At 37.5% G+C, this 14,346-nt stretch overlaps 1 protein-coding gene across 1 annotated transcript in view; it reads right to left on the reverse strand.

Moving 5' to 3' along the window:
- LOC127654777 (receptor tyrosine-protein kinase erbB-4-like) overlaps window positions 1–10,474 on the reverse strand; it is a 514,812-nt gene extending 504,338 nt beyond the window's left edge. Inside the window, exon 1 of the mRNA XM_052142143.1 lies at window positions 10,158–10,474. Within this exon, the coding sequence (XP_051998103.1) occupies window positions 10,158–10,236 (79 nt within the window). The 5' untranslated portion in view covers window positions 10,237–10,474. The remainder of the gene's footprint in view (window positions 1–10,157) is intronic.
- Between the last annotated feature and the right edge of the window lie 3,872 nt (window positions 10,475–14,346).

Raw genomic sequence — 14,346 nt, forward strand, 5'->3', positions numbered from 1 at the left:
ACTCAAATCAGTACCCAATGGCTGTCTGACAATCAGCTGCTTTCAAACACTCATATGCTTATTTGCAGTATTAGTGAATGGTCAAATGGCTGGCTAGGCGAAATATTAATGAAAACACAGTCGGTTTGTATTACGTGAATGTAAACAGGAAGGACAAAATATCTGATTTGTTTCCAAATTTAAAATCTGTGCATTATGACTTGCAAACCTGCCTACTTGCTGATGTCTTTTTTGTTGTTTTTGTCCAGGTTTAATACAGGTCAAAGGTGCTGTAAGTGATTTTTTTCCATGGAAAGGTGTGCAAAAATGCTTTCGACCTGTCAATAATTTTGCACATTTTCATTGTATTGTATTTTCCAGCAAATTATTGTGGCTCACTGCCATTTTTATGCCATGTTGTTCTTAACAGTTTTCAGTTGAGGGCACTATTTTGCTGCTGTGGTTTTTATCAACCGTTTCTGCATGATGTCGGCCTCAATAAAGCTCATTTGGTATCTTTGGAGTGCAGGGTTTTGGAAAAGGGGGCATGGCTAAATCAACAACTCAGTCTTGTGGAAATAAAATGACTAAAATATCTTACAGCACATTTAAGCTCAATCACATTTGTGGAATAATGTTGATTACCAAAAAATTTTTCAATAAATATCTGTAAAGCCTCAAGACATAAATAGTATGTGTTAATGTGATGTTAGTGTGATAAAATGTCCTTTTCTGTGAAGTTAAATTCAACTTGACAACATAACGCTGTAAAACAAGCATGGAAAAACAACATTTTAAACAACTTTACAGCTCAAATAATACATAGGTTTTAACAAAAGTATTTATGTAAGTGCTTATATAAACTAAATAAGATTCACAATTGCTGTTGATTGATCTCAACTTGCATTGAACCTGGAATATTCTTTTTAATATTAATCAATAAACAATACTGACAAAAAAACATCACTTACTGGTCGTTCTATAATTAGTTTTTTCCTTTTTTCTTTATTACTGACTATTTATTAAAAAAAAATTGACATTGTTGACTTGAGAAATACTGGTAATGTTACATGCTATAAATATCGTGTGTAAATATTTATATTATATAAAACTTTTAGGAGTGTGTTCAATTGCATATTAGGCCACGTCCACACTAATGTATTTAAAATGGCCTTTAAGTGATTTACGCTGTTCTGAATCTTCCACCGGACTTGCCATTGATTTAGCCAAGCCCCCTCTTTCCAAAACCCCACATTCCAAAGGTACGTGCACACACACAAACAAACTAGAGACAGTTGTGTTGGAGAAGATGGAGGGGAGGAATTCCCTGAGTATTTTGCCGGCCAACCCTGAGGACACTACTTACTTAAAAAAAACAAAAAAAAAAACACTTACAGCACTTTTAAATTTAAAAGCTTTTCCAATTTATGTGGTTAAGAGAGCATATACAAAGGTCTCAGTTTTTGGTGGAGGAAAAAGCAGTTCCAATGTGAATGAGAGGCGTAAACATAATAAAATCAATGTGTTTTCAAAGGGAAACGGATTAGTGTGGATGTGGCCTTGGAGAGAGAGAGAGAGAGAGAGAGAGAGAGAGAGAGTTATAGGTTAAATGTGTCATTTCTGCACCACAAGCAGCACCAAATGGAATTGGACTTTGTTTGTTTGAGCAGTCGGACATAACAAAAGTGGCTCAACCAATGGCTTAGGGTGGGACTATGTGTTTGTGGAAGATTTTTGAAAATGTAGAATCTAAGAGAATCACTATTATCACTATTAGATGGTTTAATATTTTTGCAATTCTGTTTGGTGCTACTAGTGCTAGGGAAATTACACACTTGACACTACCTCCTCAGCTTATTGCAACATTTAAATTCTGACTGTCCATATTCTAATGCATTTCTTATATTTATTTGCACACACAGAAGCATATATAAGATAATCAAGATTAATTGCGGTACGCTAGTCATCTTAAAACAGCCAATATCACTCAAAGCCTTGCTGTAATTACAACGTAAATGCAGATTAGGAGGGAACTTTTAGGAGAGAAGGAGTGCAAGTCATACCGAGAAACTGCTTCTTTTGCAACCAAACACAAGAATGAAAAACATGAAATGCATATTAGAGGGAGGTGCATTTAGTTTATAGCCAAGAACATGAGTCTGTAATTATTCTTTTATTTGTTAAATTCATTATTCAGGAGTTCAAAAAGCAAACGAGGAGGGGGCAGGGTATAAATAAAGAGAAACAGCTCACTTAGTTGTCAACGACCTCAAAGAGAGAACAAGGGTAAAGACAAGAAATTGGGGATGCTCAATTAACTTCAATTCCGTACAATCGATTTTAATTCCACGCACTGCGGTAATGAGTGCATTTTAGCAAAGATTAGGCCTATATCCATAGTAATACTAATTTCTCCCTTTTGTGGCATTCAAAAAAGGGGAATGAAAAGAAGTTGAAAGGAGGAATTGAAGCAGACTGAGGGAGAAGCCAGGAGAGCAGGACGACTCTGTATTAAACGATTGGCAGTGTCAATTAGAACTAATCGTGCAGATGAAATCCTTGGAATGGCACTTATTAACAGCCCCTCTGCTGTTCCTAATTGTAGGCTGACAAAACCTGTCTTTGGCATTGGGAGTGAGGGACAAAAGCAGCTCTCAAACATCATAGAAATGGACGTCTGAGCAGCTCATGTACATCTGAATAGCACTTTGAATAATGAGTCAGAGTGTTGAACGTTATGAATTTTGTCAGTACGGAGAGGTGGAACACAAGTTTGCAAGAAACAATAGCTAGCGGCTGTTTGGTGCTGATTGGCATTACGCTGTTTATTGCCTGTTTAGCTGTCACTCTTTTACCCTTGTCAGTTAAAAGTGAGCAAGACTATTATTAAACTTGCCGGTTCATATGAAATGTACTTTTGTGAAATAACCAACGATTATAGTCTGCAACTCTACAAAATTGCCGCAAATGACTGGCTGTAACGTTTGAATTGTTTCATAAGTGGCAAGCATCACTATTACTGTTACGCATACTTAGGGTTAGTGATTGGGTCCTGCTCTGTTAGATACGGAAATCAAGTGAATTGTTAAGGAGAGCCACACTATTAATTTTATAAGTGATTGGGATTACAATTTTTGCCAAGCAGTGATTAACACCAGTGAAAACAATCCTGTAGACTTGGAGGTTGGACCTACTGTTGACTGTATTACATCATTTATAACTAAAAACACCCTGTGGCAGGGCCGGGTCGTGATGCAGCACACCTGGACCCTAATGAGGCTAATCAAGCCTCAGAGAGTGATAAAGGCTGACTGGAAGCTGCCGTGCGAGAGAGAGAGAGAGAGAAAGAGAGAGAGAGATTTACGGACCGCTGTCCAACAACCTTGTGTGTTTATCTTTATGTTTCAATTTTATATTAAACATTATTTATATTTTCAAGCCGGTTCTCGCCTCCTCCTTTCCATTAATCCATTTACCCTGGTGCTGAAATCCGGGAAGGAGGAGGGATGTGCAGTGGTAGAGTCCTCGCCACTACCATCCAGCCCAATGAAGCAGCCGCAGCCATCCGCCGGAGGATGGAGGAGCCCGGCCGCCTGGAAGCGGAGGAACAGCCACTGACCACGAGGGTGGAGGGGCTCCCAACTAACCGCCTGGAGCGGTTACCGCTGCCAAGGGCTGAAGAGTCCCCTACCATCCACCAAAAACACGCCGGGGCATTCCGTCCACCAGGGGCCAGAGGTCTGCCTCCAATCCGTCCGGGGAGGCGCGGCAGTCATCCATTAGAGGATGGAGGAGTAGCCGAGGACCAAGCTACGGCATATCGGAGAACCGGGGAGTAAGTGTTTTTTTTTTTCTCTCTCTCTTCCATGGCCGCTCCGTGTTGGCCTTTCCCTCTCTTTTTAAAATGTTTTGTTAATTTGGCACAATCGCCGTTACGGCGTGTAGGTGCCACACTTTTTTTTATTTCTTTCCCTCCCCTTGTCCCCTCCCTCATCCAGGTAGACGGGATGACCTGCCAGCAAACGGTGCGGAAGGCACGCCCCCCCCCCAGGGAAAGAGGGTGAGCGTCATGCCGGGGAGCATGACCTAATCAGGCTAATCAAGCCTCAGATAAAGGCCGACTGGAAGCTGTAGTGCGAGAGAGAGAGAGAGATTTACAGACAGCAGGATGTTTGAAATACTCAAAAGAAACATTTATGGGCAGACACGAAAATCGAAAGTCACTGACTGAAAGGTGTTATCATGCTGTAATAGTTCTAGTGCCCCTGATGGTTCGAAACAATTAGATTCCAGCACATTCACTTGAGAGTCTGATATTGCTCTTGTTTTAACACATCATTGCTAAACTTGGAAGAATGAGAATCAAGAAAAAAGCTGGGGCCAAACTGGCAATCACTGCTGTTCTAGATAAAAAGAAAGCTTCCCCAGCCAGCAGGGCTGTACAGACAGAGGTTAAATGGTTTGAACTTCTGACTCACCGTGTAACCGACCTAGAAAAGAGAACAGCTGAGGTATTGTCTGAAGTGATTCTATTAGATACTCAGTGTATGGAAAAAACATATTGTCAGAGCGATCCTTTTGTCTGCAAACAACTTTATGTTATGAATTACACATGAGTTGCCTTGTCCTTTTACCACCTACTAGTAGCAGTTCAGTTTTCAAACCAGTAGAAGATTGTAAACACAGTATGTGAATATGAATCTATACAAAGAAGGCTAAAGCTTAAACACATTCTCTCTTCCTCTCTCCCTTATGGACGCTGTGAGGTATCTGTGCAACTCATAGACTTGAGGCTTTATAAAGGCATTTCACACTTGGTGTAAGCACTAATTGTAGTACAATTGCTTAGCAACTACTGTCAAATGGCCATGTAATTGAATTTACACTCTGGGCTGAGAGAGAGAGAGAGAGAGAAAGAGAGAGAGAAAAATTTAGTTCGGATAGAGGGGTAAGGGGACACTCAAAAAGGTTCTTGCATACCGTTTGATGGTTTTTAGCCTTTAATTGTTGGTTTATGTCAGGCTGCATTAGGTTGGAAATGTGGCAAGGTGGTAAGCACATTTGCTCATATTTTGGAGCTGTGGTGCTCATGGGGACACAGGATAGAGTGTTCCTAGACAGCAACAAAATTAAGTAGAAAGCTAATTAAGGAATAGATCTCCTAATTTACTCACTCTCATGCCATCCCAGATTTATATGGCTTTCTTTCTTCTGCTGAACACAAACAAAGATTTTTAGAAGAATATCTCAACTCTGTAGGTCCTCATAATGCAAGTTAATGGGTAACTGTGGCAGGGCGGAGGGCGGGGCCGGGTCGTGATACTACACACCTGGTCCCGTATTAGGCTAATTATGCCTCCTTGAGGTTTAAAGGCTGACTGCAGAGGGCCATGCGGGAGAGAGAGATCGTTAGCGGACATGGGACCAGGTGTGTAGTATCACGACCCGGCCCCGCCCTCCGCCCTGCCACAGTAACAAAATGATTATGTTTCAAAATGCACATTAACACAGCATAAAAGTAATCCATAAGATTTCAGTGGGTAAATCTATATCTTCAGAAGCAATAAGATAAGTGTGGGTGAGAAACAGATCTATTTTTAATTCAGTTTTTAACATAAATTCTCGTCCCTGTCCAGTAAGTGGTGATATACATGGATAGTTAAAACATAAGACTTAAAAATTCACCTACACTTATCATATCACTTCTGAAGACATGAATTTAATCACTGGAGTCTTATGGATTACTTTATGGATTACTTTGCCTTTATGTCCTCCTTTTGGAGCTTCATAATTGTACCCATTCTCTTACACTGTACAGACCTACAGAGCTGAGATATTCTTTTTAAAAGCTTGATTTGTGTTTTGCAAGAGATAGAAAGTCATAAACATCTGGGATGGCATTAGATTAAATGATGAGAACATGTTCATTTTTGGGTGAACTAACCTCTTAAATCTCCAGCTCCCAGTAATCTCACATGCCTTGTCAAGAGTTCCAGGAAAGATATCAAAAATGTTTTGTATTGTGCTCGTATTTGCAAAGTTACCAAAGTCTGCAATCAAAAGATTACAATATGAACTTATATATTTAAAATTGCTTTTAGATATGCTATATATATATATATATATATATATATATATATATATATATATATATATATATATATATATATATATATCATTTGTTTCTATTTTCATTTATCCTTTGAGTAATTTTAGGGAAATCATCAAATACAGAGTTGATATTTTTGGTAACTGAATTAAGTCATCTAAGTGATACAGCTAAATTGTCCTCTCCGGTCTGTCTAATAAAGGCTAAAACAGCCTTGTTCGATGATTTTAAGAAGATATTTAAATCAAGGTATCATCCTTTGCCTGGAAAAATCAGCAATAGAAGTTAAATTAGTCTTAAAAGTAGTGGAAAGGCAAAAGAAGTGACATAGAATGAGTAAGAAATGTGCTATGATCCAGTAGCAACTCAACGGTTATCAAATCCACAAACAAATCATCAAATACCCATCAGTCTCTGATTCTCTTCACTTTGTTCTCTCAAGTACATATAAAAATGAGGCATGTACCGCAATGTACCGCAACAGCAGCAGTAGTCAGTCAGTCAGTAAAGCTCCAGTGAGAGAGAGACACACTCTGAGCCAGAGCAGAGAGCAGCATGCTACACAGGAACCCGCCTTCGCTTGGCAGGAGTTGGCACTCCTAACAGAATCAAAGGCTGCTTTTCTTCCCATTGAGACACACAAACTCAGAGGTCAGCCTGCCTTTCTTGGACCACGATAGAGAAAAACGGAATAAATGGCCTTTGTGAGACAATGGCTTATTGCTGTGTAGGCAGGCGTTTGTAGCACTATGGCCTTTTGCTTTGACGATATAAAAAGGGAGCGAGAGATCCTGCTCTCCGAGAGCAGTGATAAAAGTAAATGCTTTACCCTTCTTTGTTGTTTGGGCTTCCTGTCTGTGCCACAGCATGTAAACTTTTAGATGTAATGTGATCTTGAGATGTGTATGCCAGGACATACAGCAAATATATAGGCCTAAATTGCCTTCTGAACAAGTGTGAGCCATGTCAGAAGTATCAGACTGAAATATAAAGGTTATATTTTATGATGTTTTTGTTTACTGAGTAAACAACTAAAACTATTTAAAAAAACATAGCAAGGATAAAACGCATTCTATTTAAGAGTGATGAAACTTCTCAGAAAGTGAACATCCAAAAATTCCATTACGAAGTGGGGCAGGTGAGAGGATTCCTGTAATACTTTGGCCCTATGTCCTGTCAATCAAAAGCGTGTAGGAGACCTCAGAGGCCAGAACACAATAGACACAATTGAGCCAAGAAATATTTTATTTTCTATACCACTGTTAACACAAATGTAATCAATATTCAATCATTCTTAAATAAATATTACCTCATCAATCTTAAAAAAGAAGCATTCCTTAAAGGTTATTTGCTTATATTAATAGTTCAATTCAGAACCTCCCTAAAAAAGAAAAAAAGAAAAGAAAATACATTTAAAAAAGCTTTTTTGGCACACACACTTAAACATTTTATAAAAAGGCTATTTAGCACTTAAGAGTTCTGCTATTGTTACCAGGCCAAATAACCCTAATCTGGTTTAAAATTTAGAACAGTTTTTTTCTTCGAGTAGGATTTTATTCACTTCGCTGGTTTAAAATATTACACAGCTCCACGTGGCAGGAAATATAGCCAGGAAAAGATCAGATTGCAAGAAGGAAAGTTTAATTGACGACGATTAATTTTCAGCAGTGAGTCTGTCTACTCACTGACGGGACTTAATCCAAACCTAAACCGATTAACAAACTGATATTTGTGTCATATCCTCCTATTCCCCACAAATCTTTTTGTTGGCACGACTCCTAAATGTCACGAAAAGGGACTAATTTAAATTCACGGCCGTCGTCATACAGACTGGAGTGATTAATCACAGGCGAAGACAACATGATGTGGTCAGATCTCATCATCATCATTATCACCAAACTTTCATCAACTCGCATTCAACAGAAGGACGCGCTTCAGGATTGGACCACGTAATTACCCGTAACCTTGTAGCTCATTAACCTACATATCTTAAACTAATGTTTCTGGAAGCATATTACACTGATAACAACCCCGAAGAATTAACAAACTATAGGGAAAAAATACGTTTATATAATTCAATTAAATTATTTATTTTTACTTGATATATTGAAGAATCATATGATTTATTTAATCTACTAATATATTCTGCGTGTCATTTGCAAAAGTTTTTAAAAGTTAGTTTTATAAAATGCAGAAAAAATTATCTATCTATCTATCTATCTATCTATCTATCTATCTATCTATCTATCTATCTATCTATCTATCTATCTATCTATCTATCTATTTAGGCCTATCTATCTATTTATCTATCTATCTATCTGTCTGACTGTCTGTCTTGCTGGGGTTTAAATTCGTTATACTTCAAAACTTCCAAGAACTTGTACTTAAAAAAAAACAAAACTCTTTATTAAACCTAAAAAAAGAAAAAGGCTCTTCAGCACCAAAGTGTGTTTTGCTATTGTTACAAGCTACATGCCACTATTGTGGACATTTGTAGAACTAATTTGATCAACCACTTTCTAAATGAGTGTGTATTATTTATTTTTGCGAATTTTCCAAACAGCAAATTTGCTAAATATCCAATTATCCGACGGATGAAGATGGGCTCATTTAATTTATTTACCCGTCTACCCATTTTAAAGTTTCTCTCCCTTTCGGCGTTTAATTTATTTAATCTAAAATAACGATCAACATCTTCTCTCACCCCAGCAGCGCACATTCGGGATTTGTTTAGGCCTATTTTAGCGCAGCGAAGCGCGCATCCTTGCCAATGTCACCGACACCACAATGAACCATAAAACCTGATGAAGAGGTGCTTTTTATCCACTTCCATTTGGTCAACTGAACTCTATCTATTCTGCTAATTTGTCGGTATCAAACAGGTGAAAATGCACTCAAATTATTGTGCTTAGCCTAATAATGTTAGGATCGAGAAACGTTTGAAATTTTATAGTAAAAGCTTGACAAATTCACCGAAAGGTTGCCTATAATGATTCGCTATAAAGTTTACCAGGATGTTTTCAAATGCGATGATTTCAGCGCGACTGTGATTGAGGATTGGTTGCTAGCATCATTTATACAACTGTAATCGATATTGCTGTTTCATGTTGATGAATCTACCTACTCTGATGGATCTACGTGTGAAAATTAGCCACGATGGCTATTCATCAATAGATGTGCGTGTTCGAGAGAGAGAGAGAGAGAGAGAGAGAGAGAGAGAGAGAGAGAGAGAGAGAGAGAGAGAGAGAGAGAGAGCGCGATATGATTCAGAGTAAATCGGTTCATACCACCACCATGTGGAGATCTGAACCCCATTTGTGTATATTCAATTTATTCTTACGAGGTAAATGGTCAAATCTGTCAGGCATGTTATTTGCGTTAGATTTAAAACAATCCACTTACATTACAAACTATGTTAATAGATGGTTTAGAGTTAAATAAAAATATAGTAAATGTAGGTAAATAGGCCATTGCAATTATTTGGTTACATGATGATGATGATGATGATGACATTTCAACCTATATGCAATTAAATAGCCTAAAAATGTAAACCAGTCACGCGCACAAGAGGTCCGTCAATGCAACAGAAGTAACTTTTCAGTTGAAGGGAATGAAATGACCGCTTAAACTCTTTCTCAGACAGGGTACGGGCCGAGAATAACAAAACAAACGTCCAATGAATGAACACTGAATGCCCCTTTCAGTGCCACTTCAACAGTGCCATTCTGCGCTATCAGAGCCAGTGCTCCAACTATATGCCACACCAACACAGAAAGATACTTTATGCACGAAATTTAGAAGATGCATCATTGTAGTGGCGAATTAATTGCACTCATTCACTATCGCAATGCTTATAGATTTCAGGCAGGTTTTATTGTTATAGGGAAGAGATGTAACAAGAAGATCTGGCTTAGTAAAAGGGGGATAAAAAGAGCCGATGGTTCCGCAGTCCAGAAGATGGGAACTGGGATACGCATTATCACACAGAAAGTAAGCAGAACTCATAGCTGGGTGCACACGCGAGCAATATACACCTTTGCGCACGAGACGACGTTCAGTTGTTACTCACCTTGCTGCGAGTTGCTAAGACGGACCGCCACTGAAGTGAGAAGAAAGCCGAGACAACAGAGAGTAGACACCAGCTTCATGTTTGAAGTTGCCCCTGTATTTCACATGTCCAATACAATATCCTTTTTACTTCATAAATGTCTTGAAAAAGGCAGGAACGCAACCAACAGCTGTAGAGTGATTTCTCAAGTCCTGCTGCTGTGTCAATGCAAATAATTAAATAAGATGTCCAGTTTGATAAAATAGTCCTCAAGAAAGAGTGTAAAAGTTCTGGTGCGTGAAAATCGCAGTATAGTGGTTTGACAGGATCTCGACGCAAAGCTCTCATGCCATTACTCTCTTCAGACGCTCTTCAGCGCTGCGACGGCACAAAGCCTGAGACACGCCCCCATCACATTCCTCTCCGCCCTTCGCTTTTCAGATTGGTCAAAAGTCGGCATAATTAGCTAATAGCCCACCCTCCACTGTTCAGCATAAGTTTTTATTGGCTCATGAGGCGCTCGCTTTTGAATACACCTGTTTCGTTGTGCATAAACATCTTTAACACTCAGAGAAGCAGCTAATATAATTGCAATGTTTGTTTAAAGCAATTAAATGACACCTACTTTTTTTAAAATATTAATTATTTTAAATGGTTAAGATAAAAAACATAACATTCTTAAATGTTTTTGAATGTCACAACTTCTTAAAGTAAAAAAAAACAAAACATTTCACACAAAATCTCTCAACAAAATATGCTTAAAAATCAAGATTACTTTAATCAGTGATTTCCTAAAAAAGAAGAAAAAAGAAAAGTAAAACATCAATGCCAATGCTTGGGTGTCTGAGGGTAAATAGTGCATTTTTTCAAATTTCTTGAGGAGTCAGTAAAAATGTCGTTTTCACCATGAATTGTCAAAGAATGCAAGTGGGAAATCTTACAATAGAATTCTTAAATGTAGGATGATGTAATAGCATTAAAGTTTTTACCACTCAGCAACAACTTGACACTCAGCCAAGTCATTTAAAATGACACAATGCACACATGCCGTCAAAATGAGGAGTGATGCAATAATGCTTGAAAACATCTGGTATGTTTCACTCACAGACCCTTAAATAGAAAGGTGATGCACTCCTACTCACTCAAGAGTTGAAGTGATTTATTTAGTTTTTGACTAAATGTACCTAGTTGTGCCCTTCACTGCATTTGTTAATAATTGTTGTTTTTAAATACTGATCTTTGCCAAACATAATAACCCACATTTGTTGCCAAGAAAATATAACCATTTTACACATTAATGCGCCACAGTTCAAATATAAAACAAAAGCCTGAGTTGTGCTTTATTGTAACAAAATATTACAATAATGACATAAATATTAAAAAGGGCATGAATAGAATTAAAACCAATATTCAGTCACGTTGTACAGCCTGTTAATTGATTGAAGGAAGCTGAGCTAGAAAAGTCCACTATCGACTTTCATTTTCACTGTGTCCTTGATTCTAGTACTCAGTTCTTTGCTGTTAACTTTTCTAATGGAGTAAAAAAAAAAAAAAAAGATTTGACAGCCTGTTTAGCTGGTGTATGTCATGTATGCATAGTTTCTGCAGTACTGACCTCTAACCACAGGAGGGAGTCGTAACCAAACCTTTGGGGTTGCCAAGAGTCAAAACCAGTAGGAGATCAAGCTGTTTCCTCCCAAGCATACAGGGCAACAACTTAAATTGGCATCTTATTATTATTATTAAATGCAGACGACACATTTTTAAATAGGTAATAGGTGACTAAATTGTATGTATTGATTTAATATTAAAAACATCAGCCTTCACAAAACAATACACTTTTCTGTTCTCATTTGTCACTGAACAACACAATTAAGCGACAAAAAAAAAGTGTTTTTGTTCCTTTAATAAATCTTTCAGAATGGAATATAAGACACTATCTTCCAGATGCTCTCAATCGCATTATTCATTCTCTGGATTAGGAGAGTGAATAGCAGAGGTTCCGCTGCTTGGCAAAAAGCACCCTTGATGCTGGGTGTAGAGCTAATCTAATACATGACTCCATGATTTGTTTAATGGATGAGAGTTAGCCGTGCAAGGGCCACCAACTAAACCTGAGCCTCTAGAGGCCCTCCTGTGCATAATGATTCCAGACACACAATATCCAAATAATGAGGCGGCTTTGTCAAACTAGGCAGAGCATATTTCCACCGGTGTCCTTCTTTCCCCTGCTATCTCTCATTATACCTCCTGCATTCAAACACCACTAGTGTTTAACATACTGCTACAAAAGACCAACAGCAGCATGTGCCATATAATTAGTACAATTTGGGAAAGTTAAATGATTTACGTTCAGGAAATATTATTCCCCGACAGACCATCAGAATGGTAAATCACAAGTGATTGTTTCGCAGACTAAATGTATTCTGGCAACAGAAGTGGGTAGAGACTGTTCAAGCAACTCAATAATTGTTAGCTACTGTATCAAACAAAATGCATATCTATTGAAGTGTCAGTATTTATTTACATAACTTTACAACTGAATGCATAACCCTCTTCAGCACAGATAAAGTGCAAATACTTAGGTGAAATTTACAGTAGGCCACAGTCACACTTGAAATGACATAAGGTATTGTACTGTTCGTGTTATCTTATAGGTTAATATAGTAAATTCCATACAGTAATATAAGGTATTTAATTAATTTTTGCAATTTTAATTCACTTTTATTTTATTTACCACTTTTCTACAAAGCGATTTACAAATGCAAAATACTACGACAAAAGTGATTCATACTAAGAAGATATGCCATAGCAAATGCACAGTTCCAGAATTGCTCAGGAAAGTACAAACAGTAAGTATGAGATAGTACAGATTTAAAAAGCAAGCCAGTCTCTTTTAACTAAATCCTTCCATGGCAAGTTGCAGAGAATGAAGGAATTAACATTATCCATTTCTGAGAAAATAGCTGGACTAAATTGCACAGTAAATCTTAGGACTTAATAGAGATCAATACACCACATGGCAGAAAATGATGCCATGATAATTTTTGTTTTTTTAATGAGTCTGCATTCAGTAATGAAAATTCACCTCAAAGTTTGATGATCTGTTACTTGTTTAATGGCCTGTAGTCAATTGATAATTGTGTCTTCTTACTCTGACTGTTTAGGTTACTTAGATCTGGAGTCTCTGAGCAATGAGAGGCATTACTGAATTACACACACATCATTACGTGGTCACTTCCACCACTAACCGCCCTCATCAGAACTTAGAAGAGGATTCAGTGACTGTGTAATTGTTTTCCATTTGGTGGATGCTCTGGTGCCATCTCGTCACAAGTGTTTTCTGACTCAGGCTGGGCTCTTCAACTCATCTGCTTAGTTTCACTTAGACCTTTCATAATAAACATTTACCCACAGAAAAGACATGTACAGATGTACTGTATGACTGTATAGCTGTTGTAATTAGAGAGAAAGACAGCACAAGTCTTTGGTTTAGCTAGTGATCCAACAGGACAGATTTAAACTAACTGCCTGTGGGAAGATGGTGACAATTGGTTTTTATATTACTTGCTGGTCATAATATTAACTCAAGAACACATTTGAAAAGATAACCGAATCACTGGCTAATTGCCTGATGAAATATTGTTGCAATGTTTCAGAGGCCTTCTTCAAAAAATCTTTTGCTAGGTTATTTGAGTGAGCTAAAGCAGCTGTGTTGTTACTTTGGACCATTAAAATGATAGCACAATTGGCTGTATAATGCTGCCATCTAAGGATATAAAGAGGCACTACAGAAATCATAGACACTGGAAGATGGGACAGTCAACTGGGAATCACATTGTTTAGAATTAAATGTATGTTCTGTTACTTTTAATCAATTGTAAAAAAAAAAATAAATAAAAAAAAAATTTAAAAAAATACCCAAAACACACACACGCACGCATTTTTATAAGTAATATTAATTGCTTAAATTAATTTTCTTTAAAAAATAAATAAAAAAAAGCAAATATTGAGGTTACAGTGAGGCAATTACAATGGAAGTGAATGGGAAAACGTTTTGGAGGGTTTAAAGACAAAAGCTTATAATTAAAAAATATTCTGTTAAAACTAATGTATAATTTGAGCATTTTTATAATCGTAATTCTTACAATCTAAGTCAGAAGTTTACATACACCTCAGCCAAATACGTTTAAACTCTGCTTTCACAATT

The sequence above is a fragment of the Xyrauchen texanus genome, chromosome 14 (assembly GCF_025860055.1).
Source record: "Xyrauchen texanus isolate HMW12.3.18 chromosome 14, RBS_HiC_50CHRs, whole genome shotgun sequence".
NCBI lineage: Eukaryota > Metazoa > Chordata > Actinopteri > Cypriniformes > Catostomidae > Xyrauchen > Xyrauchen texanus.